This window comes from Triticum dicoccoides, chromosome 2A (assembly GCF_002162155.2).
Source record: "Triticum dicoccoides isolate Atlit2015 ecotype Zavitan chromosome 2A, WEW_v2.0, whole genome shotgun sequence".
Lineage (NCBI taxonomy): Eukaryota > Viridiplantae > Streptophyta > Magnoliopsida > Poales > Poaceae > Triticum > Triticum dicoccoides.
In genome coordinates this window covers 772897447-772912108 of record NC_041382.1, presented here as the reverse complement: position 1 = coordinate 772912108, position 14662 = coordinate 772897447, and the positions used below count along the sequence as shown (strand labels likewise).

Genomic DNA, 14662 nt, shown 5'->3' with positions numbered 1-14662 from the left:
GCCGTCGACGTTCAGCTTCAGCCACCCCTCAGATGGCGGCGTCCATTTCTCTGGCGGCTTCAACAAGGTGTGTTTGTGAAACCGCAAGCATATAGACGTGAATGAAGAAGACACGTTCCTGCTCCAATCAAATATTATTACTTTGAGCCATATTTTTTTTCCACAATTACTTTCAGAATGGCCCGATTCGTCACGAAGAAGGCGCTCGACGCCGGCAAAGAGGGCGTCGCTGCACGCTTCGAGGAGGCGGACGCGGAGTACCAGCTCACGTACACCGTGTACAAGCCCGTCTGCGAGTACCACCTCAACGTGAAGCCGTCCTGAGCCCCGCCGCCTCCCCCGTCTAGGATGTGTTTGTAGTGATGAACTATGAACTATGTGTGTGTGTGTGTGTTTAACTCCGGCGAGATTCAGATTTTAATGCGAACATGTTATCTTTAAGTTTTTAAATTTACTGTATCTATTCTCCGCCGGGCAAAACGTGCCCGCAAAATCAACTTAGGGCTAACCGTAAATCGGTTTTGCGGGTTGGCCATTTAGCGGCTCTGCTAGATAGAGATGCTGAGGTTGAGTGGGACCATATCTCTAAAATTTCTATTATTATTAATTTACTACTCACGTTTTTCCATTCTTAGTTTCCCAACCATTTGACAATTAGCAAAAAATTGAACTCAATTGTATATTAAGACAAACTATTGTGCTCCAAGTTACCAGGACAAATAAAATTGCCAATTGATAATGGGGTGGAGACAGTAATGGTTAATGGATGGTACTTGTGGTGGGATCGTCGGAAAATCAGTCATCATGAGACTGTTAGTAGCCTGGTTCGGTCGGCCATGGGTATTCGTGGTATTGTGGCAAACTCGCTGCCTGCCAAGGCAAATGTATCGGTGAGATAGATTAGATGGTCCAGACCAGCTAATGGGGTGATTAAGCTAGATGTTGATGCAAGCTATCATGTGGATGAGGGTGCAGGAGCAACTGGAGCTGTCCTGCGTGATAGTTCAGGAGTTTTCATTGCTGCTTCCTGTCCTTTTAAACCGCATGCCATGGATGTCTCGACCATGGAAGCGTTCGCTCTCTTGGAAGGGATGCGTTTGGCAGAGGACTTGGGAATTTATTCGCTGGCCGTGGAGTCTGACTCAGAGGAGATAGTACAAGCTATTATGAACCCTTCGGAGTACCGCGCTTCTGCAACGGTGGTGACTGATGATTGCCGAAAGTTGTTGAGTTTTTTTGACAGGGCGACGATCGCTCACTGTGCTAGGGAAAGTAATGCGGTAGCGCATTCGCTAGCCAGGGCTAGTTATAGAGGGAAGCTTAGGGCCAGTTTTTTTGGGCGATTCTACCAGAATCGCCCCCCTCCCCAGCTTCTCCCAGAATCACCACTCCATATGTTTTTTTACGATCCTAGCTAATTAGACCTTAACTAGATAGGATTGTAAAAAAAAATGAAGTGACGATTTTGGGAGAAGCTGGGAGGGGGTTGATTCTGGGAGAATCACCAAAAAGAACTGGCCCTTAATGGGGTTTAACATGAGCACCCCTTGATTTCTTGATCCCCTCCCTTGTAACTGATATGGTTATTACGTAATAAAGGTCGCCGAAGTTCAAAAGAAAAAAAAGAAAAATTTTACATTGAACAATTGTTCTTCAGACTTTAGTTGTGGTCGACGTGGCCTCTCCGTCCTTGGTTCCACGTCACAGAGACCCATCATCCACCGCTGGTTCCAGATCAGACGGCTCCGCACCCGCCCGGCCCCACACGCATCCTCATCCCTTTCCCTCCCTCCAGATCTCTCAGTTCCCACCCACCTCTCTCTCCCCGTAGCTCTCTCTCCTCTCCTCGCCCCGCTCCGTCCTCCCCTCCCCTCCTCTCCTCTCCTAGGGTTCGAAGCCACAGCCGGCCAGGTAAAGCCATGCCCGGATCTCGAGTCGATCCGGTGGTCCGTCCTTTCCCCCGATTCGCGTGCCGCTGCCGCAGATCTGTGTCGCATGTCGCTGTTTCCCGCCTGATCCGTGTCGAACCCCGCGTCGCGATGCGCTGTGTGTGTGTATGTCGAATCGTGCTTGTTCATGCGTCTGGTTGGATAGGCCGCCTGGTTTCATTTTTTGAATACGATACATGTCTGCTGTGTCAGGGACTCAGGGGATGCATGTTGAAATGGGTACAAAATCTAGCCGGCGAACAATTTTTGGGTGGTTATTAAATCTCTACACATCCACGCACCAGATATGCATGTTGAAAACAGCACATGATCTCTCTTAGTTTCTGTTGGGCAACAAATAACCGGTACTTCATCTGCACCATTGCACATGATGTGCACTAGATGCATGCCCCCTCACTTGCCCAATAATACCACAATCCATCTCGTGTTCAACTGGATTGATTCTGTTCTACCATTGTCTCATCGCGGGATGTCTATGCGAATCAGGAAAGCAACTGATTGTCTTAGTGGCCAGTGGGGGTGCTTTTTTGTTTTCTGGCCTGTCATGCTTTCTGACCATTTTACACGCATGTGAATAGTTTCTTTACAACAATGCATTATATTTGACAATATATATGTCCCGTCTCTTCATTGTGCAGTAGCAATGGCGACAAAGTGCATCATCGGCGCGTTGGTTGGATCCCTTGGCGTTGCATACGTCTGCGACACGATCGTTTCTGACAAGAAGATCTTTGGAGGTGAGTAGTACCATGCTGTTACATACATGCCCATAGGATGCCTGCCTGTGCCTAACCTCTTGTAAGAATCCATCTAATCGCTGCTTCTTACTTTTGGAAATAGGCACTGTTTGCAAGACCGCGACCGACAGGGAGTGGTTTCAGGCCACAGACGCCAAGTTCCAGGCCTGGCCTCGCACCGCTGGGCCGCCGGTCATCATGAACCCCATCAGCCGCCAGAACTTCATCGTCAAGAACCCTTGATAGGTGGCACGAGCGGCATCTCGCTCCCACCATGGGATCCCAAGTTTCTTTTCTAGGGTTTTGAAGTTCCTAATAAAAGGGACTTGAAAGTTGGGGTATACTCTTTTGCTTTATGAATTTCAGTTTCTGTGAGCAACTTTGAGGTGCTTTACCGCTCGCTCGCTCATCTTTCGATGAACTCTCTTCCTCGGTGAAATCTTCCTCAGTTTCAGTTTCCGCATTGTCTTTCATGTGTTGTGTTTCTTTTTGATCCGATGCTCCATGTTGATGCTGTGATGTTAACGAGCCTATTGTTTTTGACTTTTAGCATGGTGGACTGGTGGTGCACTGTAATTCTTTTTGCTTGTGCTGCTATTATGCACAATGGTAAACTATTGTTGAAAAGAATTCGTCAGCTGCTGTTCTGCTGCTGTTATTTGCAATGTTAAAACTATTATTGAAAAGCATTCATCTGCTGCTGCTATTTGCAATGTTAAACTATTATTGAAAAACATTCATTTGCTGCTGTTAGATTGCGTATCATTCTGTGATATTCTGCTGAAAATGCTGGACTCAGCTGGAGTATTGCAGCACATCAGTGCCCACTGAAGCCCAACACTAGCAACAAAACTTTGAGTTTTGAAAAAGGTAACATGATGACCACAAGCCATTCACATGACCCAACGTTCTTGATCCGTTGAAATGGTTTACATGCGGATTTTTGCAAAATTGGGAGATGGTAATTGGAACATCAGATTTCAAAATTTGTTTGCACATGAAAGGGGCGAACACAACACATGATGGGCATGTACAATGATGCTATCTTAGGAGTGCTATGTAGAATAAATGATGAGGTGGAGAAGAGAGAACTCATAAGAAAAGACTTGTCTTCTCTTATTTAAGAGAAGACAAGAGATGATATTTTAGTACAATATGTCTCACCGCGTTTTTAGGAATAGCTAGTTGTTTAAAATAAGGCTAAGAGATGACCTATTGTAGACATTTTTTCTTGTTATCTCTAAATTACATGCAAGACTTAAGATAAGACTATCTTATCAACCATTGTACATGCCCTGACAAAAGGACAAGCGAGAGAAAAAAAACAGAATTGACATACTTTTGCTGCGGTTATGCGCATTCGCAACCATCATAATTGGCAAGACTATATTGTTAGGCAATCCGATCAGATCATACCCTGCCATATTTAGTGTTCCTATATTTGCATATAAATCGGGTCATTGTGGTTAGGATTGTATTGATTTGTTTCCATGGTTATCTTGTAATCTGTCCATATATATGAGGTAACACGGAACCCACAATTGTGTGGTCAAACATTCTCTCTCTCTAGTTCTATCATGGTATCAGCCAAACGATTCGCTTCCGCCCCTCTCCACTACCGCTGCCGCCCTCGCGTTCCACGCTGCAACACCTCTCCCTCCCCAGTTGCCGCCATGTCCGACGCCAGCAACCTTCCCCATCCCCATGCCGCCCTTTGGGCTCAGGCCATGGCCATCCAAAACATCAAGAGCCTCATCCCTGTTACCCTCGACATCAAAGCCTCGAACTTCACCAAGTGGCGGTACTACCTCACCATCGCGGTCACCCAATTCGCCCTCGCAGATCATCTTGACACGGCGACTCCTCTGGCCGACGCGGAGTGGCTGCGGATGGATTCCATGGTCCTTCGCTGGCTGTACGGCTCCATCACCTCCGAGATCGCCGACATGGTCATGGCAGCGGGCACCTCCGCCTACGCTGTCCTCGGCGGCATCACTGCTCTCTTCCGGGACAACCAGCAAGCCCGCGCAGGCTACCTTGGCCAGAAGTTCCGCAACCTCGAGCAAGGGGACAAAAGCGTCACCGCCTACTGTCTCGAACAGAAGACGGTCGCCGATGCCCTCGCGGACGTCAACGCCCCCGTCACTGACGACGCCCTGGTGTGGAACACCATCAGGGGCCTCCACGACGACTACAAGGAAATCGGGAACCTCGCGCCCCTCCTCAAGCCGTTCCCCACTTTTCTTGAGTTTCGCAACATGCTTCTCCTCCAAGAACTCAAGCCGTCGTCCACGCGCTCGTCGTCCGCTGCGGTCTTCTACACCACCACGCCTGCGGGAGGCTCCCGCGGCGGCCCTGCTCCTCCGCCGCAGCAACCGCATGCTGGGCGCCCTGGCTATGGCGCCCCCGGCGCCCCCAACAACTCCAGCTCGGGCCGGTACAAGGGCAAGAAGAAGCACACGGGTGGCGGTGGCGCCCCGTTCTTCCCCAGCCTGCAAAACCCATGGACTGGCGCTATCCACATGTATCCCATGACGGGTCATGGTGGACCCATCTACCCCTTCGTTGGACACGGCCATGCTCCCAGCCTCCTCGGGCCGCACCCTGCCGCATCGCCGTCTCGCCCGGCTCAGGGCTACATGGCCCTGCCAGCTCCGTCGCCCGCGCCTCCATCACCCGCGACCTTCACCTACAGCGGCTACCCCACCCACGGCTCCCCCTCGACACCGACATGGGATCCCTCCGCTCTCGCCAACTACTTCAACACCATGAGTCTGCAGGCTCCTACGGAGTGGATCATGGACACTGGAGCCTCCGCTCACATGTCTTCGTCTGCCGGTAACCTCACCTCTATTTCCTCTAATCCTCCACATAAACACATCATGTTCGGTGATGGCTCTTCTCTTCCTGTCTCTCACTCCGGCCATGCAACCCTTTCTACTTCTTCCTCTCACAAACTCACTCTTTGTGATGTTCTCGTCACCCCTCACATCGTTAAAATTTAATTTCTGTTCGTCAGTTTACTCGTGACAACTTATGCTCGTTTGAATTTGACCCTTGGGGTTTTTCTGTGAAGGATCTCAGGACAGGAGCCATGATTCTTCGGTGCAGTAGCTCGGGTGATCTATACCCGACCTCTTCCTTGCCGCACGCCCACACCGCCTTCACCGTCGACTCCAGCCTCTGGCACCGGCGCCTCGGCCACCCTGGTCTCGAAGCATTCCGGTGCCTCGCCTCGTCATTATCACTCCCTATTAATAAAGTGCTCAAGGATCCTAGTTTATGCCTTGCTTGTCAACTTGGCCGTCATGTTCGTTTACCTTTTTCTACTTCTACAACAAATACTCATCGTCCGTTTGAATTAATACACTGTGATCTTTGGACTTCACCTGTTGCGAGTGTTTCTGGTTATAAATACTTTCTTGTTATTTTAGATGACTTCACTCACTACCTATGGACGTATCCTCTACGTAAAAAATCTGAAGCTTTTCCCCATACTGTCTAACTTTCGTGCTTATGTCGCCACGCAGTTCTCTCTCTCCAAGCTATTCAGTGCGATAACGGACGAGAATTCGACAACCACGCCCTCCAGAATCTCTCCGCTCACTATGGGATTCAGCTGCGTTTCTCGTGTCCCTATACTTCCCCACAAAACGGTAAAGCTGAACGCATCATTCGTACTGTCAACGACATTAAACGCACCCTCCTATTCCAAGCGAGTATGCCTCCAAATTTCTGGGTCGAAGCTCTCCACACCGCCACCTATCTCCTAAACAGACTACCCACCAAAGCACTCGCCGCCCCATGTCCTTTTTCCGCCCTCTTCTCAAAACCACCAGATTATACCCTCCTTCGCACTTTCGGCTGCCTATGCTACCCCAACCTCACCGCCACAATGCCCCACAAACTGTCCCATCGTTCCGCCGCGTGTGTCTTTCTGGGTTATCCCTCCAATCATCGTGGTTACCGTTGCATGGATACTGAGTCTCGTCGCATCATCATCTCCCGCCACGTGATTTTTGACGAAACTCGATTTCCCTTTGCACCCAATTTTTTTGTGTCTAACATGCAGCAGCACGCATCGCCATCAGCCCCGGACGACGATCCGATCGACGTCCCCGCCTCGGTCCCCGTGCCTCCCATGCACGCTGGCCCGCGTCGGTCCGCTGGACCCCGCTTCGCACCTACCCCAGCCTCCCCGATACGGTCTTCTTCGTCACCGAGCACGCTGTCCCACTTGCTTGCTTCGCCGGCCCAGTCGACCTCGTCGACCTCGCCGGCCTGCTCGCCGGTCTCTACGGCCCAGCAGGCTTCCATACCGGCTTCGCCCGACAACGGCACTTCATCTGCTGCTGATCTCGAGGACGCGGCCTCTGGCGCTGCGTCTCCCGCGTCGAGCTCATCCACGGCTTCGTCCACGACTCCGCCGACTTCGTCGTCTCCACCATCCCCGGCTCCTGTCGTTCCGGTTCATCGCATGGTCACCCGCCGACAGGCTGGCAAGATCATCGGACCTCGCGAGCGCCTCAACCTTCATGCCGTTGCCGCGGCCGCTCCTGTTGTCACCCCCGCGGTTGCCCCATCGCCAGTTCCCAAGTCTGTTCGTGGTGCTCTCAAAGACCCGAACTGGCTCGCGGCTATGACAGACGAGTATGGTGCTCTTCTCGCCAATGACACATGGGCTCTTGTGCGTCCTCCCGCCAACGCCAACGTCGTCTCCGGAAAGTGGGTGTTTTGTCACAAGTTCAAACCCGATGGCAGCCTCGACCGCTACAAAGCACGTTGGGTCCTCCGTGGTTTCTCCCAGGAGCACGGCATCGACTTCGACGAGACCTTTAGCCCGGTGGTTAAACCAGCTACCATCCGGGTCATCCTCTCCATCGCACTCTCCTCCAACTGGAAGATTCGCCAGCTCGATGTCAAGAACGCCTTTCTCCATGGGCGTCTTAACGAGGTGGTCCTTTGTCACCAGCCAACTGGCTTTGTTAACTCTGCTCATCCTGACCATGTGTGCCGCCTCAACCGAGCTCTCTATGGCCTGAAGCAAGCTCCTCGTGCGTGGTATCACCGCTTTGCGAGCTTCATCACCTCCTTCGGCTTCACCTGCTCCAAGTCGGATACATCGCTATTCACTCTGCATGGTTCCATGGGGACTGCTTATCTTCTCGTCTACATCGACGACATCATCCTCACGGCTTCTACATCGACTCTGCTTGAGCGTGTAATTACCGCTCTCAGCGCCGAGTTTGCCATGACCGACTTGGGCGAGCTACACCACTTCATCGGCCTTGCTGTTCGCCGTGACTCTTGTGGGATGTTCCTCTCGCAGACCCAGTATGCTCTCGAGATTCTCGAGCGTGCTGGCATGAGCTCTTGCCACCCTGCCTCAACACCCGTGGACACATCGCCCAAGCTGGTCGCTGCCATCGGCTCACCTGTTGTTGATCCTTCGGAGTATCGGAGTCTAGCCGGTGCTCTTCAGTACCTGACGTTCACACGTCCTGACATCGCCTACGCCGTCCAGCAGATTTGTCTTCACATGCATGATCCCCGCGACCAGCACTTGACTTTGGTCAAGCGTGTTCTCCGCTACATCAAGGGTACCCTGCACCATGGCCTTCAGCTCACACCCTCCTCTACGGATCGCCTTGTTGCTTACACTGATGCAGACTGGGCTGGTTGTCCTGACACTCGCCGATCGACATCCGGCTACTGTGTGTTCCTTGGCGACAACCTGGTCTCGTGGTCCTCCAAGCGCCAGCACACCGTCTCCCGCTCTAGCGCAGAGGCAGAGTATCGAGCTGTCGCTAATGCCGTCGCTGAAGCAAGTTGGCTTCGCCAACTCCTCCAGGAGCTTCACCGACCTCTCCCTGCTGCCACAGTCGTTTTTTGCGACAATGTCAGCGCCGTCTACATGTCCACGAATCCTGTTCAGCATCAGCGCACCAAGCACATTGAGATTGATCTTCACTTCGTTCGAGACCGCGTTGCGCTTGGGCACATTCGAGTTCTTCATGTGCCTTCTTCCCGGCAGTTCGCGGACATCTTCACCAAAGGCTTGCCATCGCCATTGTTCTTGGATTTTCGGTCCAGTCTCAGCGTCCGAGAATCTCCCGTTGTGACTGCGGGGGGCTGTTAGGCAATCCGATCAGATCATACCCTGCCATATTTAGTGCTCCTATATTTGCATATAAATCGGGCCATTATGGTTAGGATTGTATTGATTTGTTTCCATGGTTATCTTGTAATCTGTCCATATATATGAGGTAACACGGAACCCACAATTGTGTGGTCAAACATTCTCTCTCTCTCTAGTTCTATCATATATCAGCCCCTCTCTAGAGGGGCATATATATATAAAAAAGAAGTCTCAGCTGGAGTCTTGCAGTACATCAGTGCCTCCTGAAAATGATACACTCAGCTGGAGTCTTGCAGTAAATCAGTGCTCACTGAAGCCCAACTATGGCCCAAAAATAGTACAAGTCTCTGTGCATGTGATCTTGTATTTACAGAAGCTGTTTTTCGTTTTTTGGCAAGAACTGTGCGAGCAACTGAGAATTAATTTGTGTTTTGAACAATGTAACACAATGGCCACGAGCCACTCATGAATCTGATGTTATTGATCCGCCGAAATATTTTAAATGCCAACATTACATCAGGCTCTTGACACAACAGATTTCTATAAAATTAGGGGCATTCATATATGGAGCAGATCAAAATTATAGTAATATGAACATCAGATTTCTGAAGGTGTTTGCTTCCGGATGGGAAGCACATCAAAAGGTCACACATGATGACAAAAGGACAAGCTAAAAAAACGCGGAATTGGATGACTGTAGTCCCATGTCAATGTCAACAAATTTGGTGATGAGGCACAATCAAACAATGGCAAAAAAATCTTCAATGAAAGTGGGCAGGTCCTCCATACGTTGATGGAGGGGAAGATAGAGCAGGGATATATATGAGAGGAAATGAAAGCGTTCACCCGAAAAAAGAGAAATTTGAGTTCAAATGCAACACAGAACTGTTTTTTTTAGACAACCTCGCAAAACTCTTTATTAACCCGTCACCACGTTTACAGGGACGAAAGAGAGATTCCCGGGATGCCCTAACCAAACATGGCGGCCATCACCGAGAGTAAGAGCATGTTTCGCTAAGTTGTGAGCTTCATAATTCAAGCTCCTAAACTCATGACTAAATTTACAGAAATCAAAAGACAGAGAGTGGTCTACTATTTCATGAATAACTGCTCCATAACTTGCTGCATTTTCCTTCCGTACTTCCTCGACCACCCCCTTGCAGTCCGATGCGACATGGATCCTCCAAAGATAAAGGTCGTCCGAGGGAGCTAAAGCCTCCCTTATCGCAAGCGCCTCGAGGGTCTGTGGATCATCTATATTTCTGAAAAAAAGGGAGGACGCTCCCAAGAAAACCCCATTCTGATCCCTGCATATGGCGCCAATCGCACTGTAGCCGCGTCGAGAGACAGCGGCATCCACATTCACCTTTGCCGTATCCTCAACCGGCCTGATCCATCGAGTGGACCTATTAGCTGCAGTAGCACTTGGTATCTGATGCTTGGGTTTCAAAACATGGAGATCCCGCAAGTAGCTATTGATGAAACCATTAGTGGAGCTCGGAGACTGAAAAATATCCTCATGGATAGCCTTTCTCCGCACTCCCCAGATTGCCCAAAGTGTAACTATGAGCCTTTCAAATAAATCTGTCGGCAACATTTTATGTATAGCAAAGAGTCAGTCCTTGGCCATGTCCTCTTGCCGCTCACTCATGGCCTGCACAAGATCATCAGGGGCTAGTGCCCACACACCGCCCACCATTGGGCACTTCAATAAAGCATGTTTCCAAGTGTCCATCGCCCCACACAGCATAAAAGTATCGGTCGTTGCCATATTACGATGCTTAAGAACCTCTCCACAGGGCATGGAATGCCTCGCAAGGCGCCATACAAACATTCTTAATTTGGACGGAACTTGAATGTGCCATATCATACTCCACATATTGCTCTCATTCTGTCCAACCGAGGTTCCCTCCTCTTCGTGTATCCACGCTTCTCGGCCCAGCTTCGTCCGCATCACCATTCGGTATGCTGAACGCACACTGAAAATACCTCAACTCTCCTCGTGCCAGGCCCCAAAAATCTAGGACCCTACGCATACATAAAGGTATCTTCAAGATCACTGCAGCATCAAAGGGTGTGAATATAGTGCGTATGTACTCCTCATTCCATGAGGCCGTAGCTGCATTGATCAGCTGCGCCACCTTGGTGGGGGGATTAGCCATGAGTGACGTGATGGGCCTCTTGTAGTTATCCCTAGGAATCCAGTTATGCAGCCATATATCTGTAGTCTCCCCGTCTCCAATCCTCCGTACTATCCCCTGTGATAGGATGTCTCGGCCATCAAGAATCGCCCTCCAAATCTGAGACGGATGAGGACCGAGCGCGGCTTCCAGTAGCGAGTTGTCAGGGATGTATACAGCTTTCAGCATTCGTGTACTGAGAGACAACTCGTCATTCATAGTCCGCCATGCTTGACGTGCGAGTAATGCCAAGTTGAAGACCTCCAGGTCACGAAAACCCAGGCCTCCCAGGTGTTTTGGCCTAGTCATAATATCCCACGCCACCCAGCTCGGTTTCCTTCTTCCCTGTTTACTCCCCCACCAAAAACGCCTTATAATTGAAGTTATGTTCTCGCACAATCCTCTCGGCAACCTGAAACATGACATGGAATAGACAGGTATGGCTTGTGCTACCGATTTGATCAATATCTCTTTACCTGCCGATGACAGAAGCTTCTCCATCCACCCTTTTATCTTTTCCCAAACACGGTCCCTCAAAAAATTGTTTAGTCATCATAAGTTCTCAGCAAAAAAAAAATAGCCCTGCATCCTCACAAAAGTGCTAAACTTATGGCCCGGGGTCACGTACACTGATTCCTTTCGTGGATGTCCGTCAAGCCCAGGTGATCGTCCGGGAGCTCCTATATATTGGGCGCTTTAAGCTCCAGCTGCGCTCGCATGCGACGCGTAGCGGGCCGACTCAATAACATGCAGCCGTCAAAACAAAAAAGGAAATTCTAATAGTTGGATGGCAGAAGTGAGAATCAAACTTGGGACCGAAAGTCCCCTTCTACTCCAGAGCTCATTTGAGTTCGGGGTGAACAGTAAATTCTGAAAAAAAAATTGAAAAAAATGTTTATACAACAGAACACAACCAAACCCATCTGTAACACCATCGTGAGATCAATATATATACTATATGCGGGCTCACATGTTGGGGGTTGAGACGCTTCCACAAATCAAATATCCCCAAAGTAGATCCAAATTCTCAAATATTATTGGACGCACGCAAACAGTAATACATGAGAATCAATAGTACACATTAAATTTGCATTCCAATGGTTTGAGAATTTAAAGGCAGCCTTCAAATTATCTCCCAGCTACTAGTTCACATAATCAAGCCAACCTATGAGCAACTATGCCAAACAAAGATAAAACTTACAAATAACACCATCTCTTCAGGGGCACTTTGTTACTTGGGCGTTAATTTGGATCGTCAGGGACTGGTTCCAGCCAATTTCAGAGATCGGCCCTCCCAGGGTACCTCGGGAAGGGAATAACATCTCTAATGTTGTCAAGACCGGTGGCGAAAAGGACCATCCTCTCCAAACCTAGGCCGAACCCGCTGTGCTTTACGGATCCAAAGCACCGCAGGTCCAGGTACTTGGCATACTGCTCCAAGTCCAGACCGGCATCGAGTATCCTGTATATACAATAAATATTTAGGACGGTAGAAGAATGCCAAACTGGTTTCAGATCACTTATCTTTTAGAAAGCCAGAAACAGAACTCATGTTTGTAGGATGCAATTATTACTCATCTTGTCGAGTTGAGTTGTGTCCATTCGGCGTATCTTTTACGAACGAACATCATTCATTCAACACCATCAAACGAACGCCATTCATTCAATATTTTAAGTGGGCAAAAGCTAACAATATAGTATTTCTTATATTTTGAAATACATTACGGTGTTTCTACTTGTGCATGAACTTGCAAAAAGAAAGCATGGTCAACTAGTCCGTGCAAACGCACCTAACGTAAATGACTGATCTGCACTTAGTTGAGCATATCACCAGTAATCAGCAAGAATAATCAATAATTAAAAGACAAAATATTCGAGTTAAAGTCCAGCACAGTACCTTTGTTCAAGAATATCCAGACGCTCCTCCCTCTGGCTTCCGCCGATTAATTCACCAACCTAGGAAACATGATATCCAGAGAATAAGTTATCACATCAAAGGATTAAGGTAGAGACTGTCAATTTTCAGTACAGATGGAACCTACTAGGCACATTTTCATGGTGATTTCAGAATGATTCATTATAATCGAAATTTATAATGATTAAAATTATACATATCCAGAAAGCACAGCGAAAACGAACTCAGCAATAAACCTTAAAAATATGATAATGACTATGGAAATAATCTAAAAAGGACTGCATATCACGATTAAACATATTATGATAACACTTTTGCTTCGGTACACCCCCCCTAAATACAAAAAGGACTGAGATTGCTCGATACCCATTTGTAATCAGGGGCATGATGGCCATATTATGAAAAAGAGGCCACCCGCCCCACCCGCGTCTTATACATAGACGAATACATTCGTACAGAAACCTATTTGGCGCCTTCCGCGCCCGATCCGGCCCATCTGTTTCTATATAATGCAAAAAAGGGTGCTCCAGCGTGGATCGAACCTGCGACCTCCTGCTTAATGAGACATTGCAACAACCAACGCGACGCTTAGGCTACTATGTAAATTAGCATATTTTCTCCCCTTTCTTCTTGCATCTTTCCTTTTCCCCTTTTTTCAATTTTTTCCAAATCCGAGAAATTTTCTTTCTTCACGTTTTTTTTGAAATATTTGTTTTGTACAAATCGATCTTCATTGCCGAAATGGTAAGTTTTATATGCATTTGATCGATGAAAAAAACGTCGCGTCACGTGCAGCCAATGTTTTAGTGTTTTTTTCTCCGGGAAAATCCCAGGAAATCCATCGAGCGCCGGAAAAGGATGCAAATTGGCGTGTGTGCTGTCGATGTTGATGAGAACATGTGGAAAAAGTTTCTGGCCATTTGGCAGTGGTGAAAAAAAATACTCCTTCGGAACCCTCCTCCGGAAGACCGAAACGGTGCTGGTTGCACATGGTCTACGTGATCGCATGCATGCAATTGCGCCAGACTGTGCAGACATGTGGGCACGGGCAACGTAGGCCACCACGCAAGGTTGGAACGAAATCAGACACAAAACGAACGTTGCGTCACGTCCGGCCACTGTTTTAGGTCTTTTTCATCGGGAAAATTGTGGAAAATGCATCGACCTTCGGAAAAATATGCAAATTGGCGTGCGTGATGCTGATGGTGATGCCAGCGTGTCGAAAAAGTTTAGGGCCGGTTGGCGGAGTCGAAAGAAAAACGTACTTGGAACCCCCTCCGGCAGACCGAAACCATGCTGCTATCACATGGTGCACGGCATAGCATACATGCAAGTGCACCAAACTGTGCACACATGTGGGCACGGCCAACATAGGCCACCACGCAAGGTTGGAACGAAATCGGACACCAAACCAACGTTGCGTCACGTCCGGCCATTGTTTCGGAGCTTTTTCATCGGGAAATTCGTAGAAAATGCATGGACCGTCGAAATAATATGCAAATTGGTGTGCGTGATGCCGACGGTGTTGCCAGCGTGTGGAAAAATTTTGGGGCCAGTTGGCGGAGTTGAAAAAGGAAAGTACTTCGGAACCCCCTCCGGTAGACCAAAACGGTGCTGGTTGCACATGGTCTACGTGATCGCATGCATGCAACTGCACCAAACTATGCAGACATGTGGGCACGGGCAACGTACGCGACCACACAAGGTTTGAACTAAATCGGACACGAAATGAACGTTGCGTC

The 14662-nt window shown here is 48.9% G+C and overlaps 2 protein-coding genes across 4 annotated transcripts in view; one reads left to right on the top strand and one right to left on the bottom strand.

The window, feature by feature from the left end:
* Positions 1-1804: 1804 nt before the first annotated feature.
* Positions 1805-3321, top strand: LOC119352448. 3 transcript variants are annotated; one of them, XM_037619078.1, is made up of 3 exons: positions 1805-1911; positions 2588-2686; positions 2790-3321. In XM_037619078.1, exons 2-3 carry the CDS (start codon positions 2593-2595, stop codon positions 2927-2929), a joined length of 234 nt encoding a protein of 77 aa, XP_037474975.1. In that variant the 5' UTR covers positions 1805-1911; positions 2588-2592; the 3' UTR covers positions 2930-3321. The 3 variants fall into 3 exon arrangements, with proteins under 3 accessions (XP_037474975.1, XP_037474976.1, XP_037474977.1); XM_037619079.1 differs by having other exon boundaries at positions 1833-1911; positions 2591-2686; XM_037619080.1 differs by lacking the exon at positions 1805-1911 and adding an exon at positions 1963-2054.
* An 8962-nt stretch (positions 3322-12283) lies between these two features.
* The window catches only part of LOC119358427 (asparagine--tRNA ligase, cytoplasmic 1-like), a 21197-nt gene continuing 18818 nt past the window's right edge, over positions 12284-14662 (bottom strand). Inside the window, exons 5-6 of the mRNA XM_037624975.1 lie at positions 12903-12961; positions 12284-12467 (exon numbers count right to left, since the gene is read on the bottom strand). Of these exons, the coding sequence (XP_037480872.1) occupies positions 12284-12467; positions 12903-12961 (243 nt within the window). The remainder of the gene's footprint in view (positions 12468-12902; positions 12962-14662) is intronic.

Coding starts and splice junctions, on each gene's coding strand:
- LOC119352448 (XM_037619078.1), top strand. CDS start 2,593: ATGGCGACAAAGTGCATCATCGGCGCGTTGGTTGGATCCCTTGGCGTT. Junction 2,687..2,789: donor TGACAAGAAGATCTTTGGAG/GTGAGTAGTACC, acceptor TTTTGGAAATAG/GCACTGTTTGCAAGACCGCG.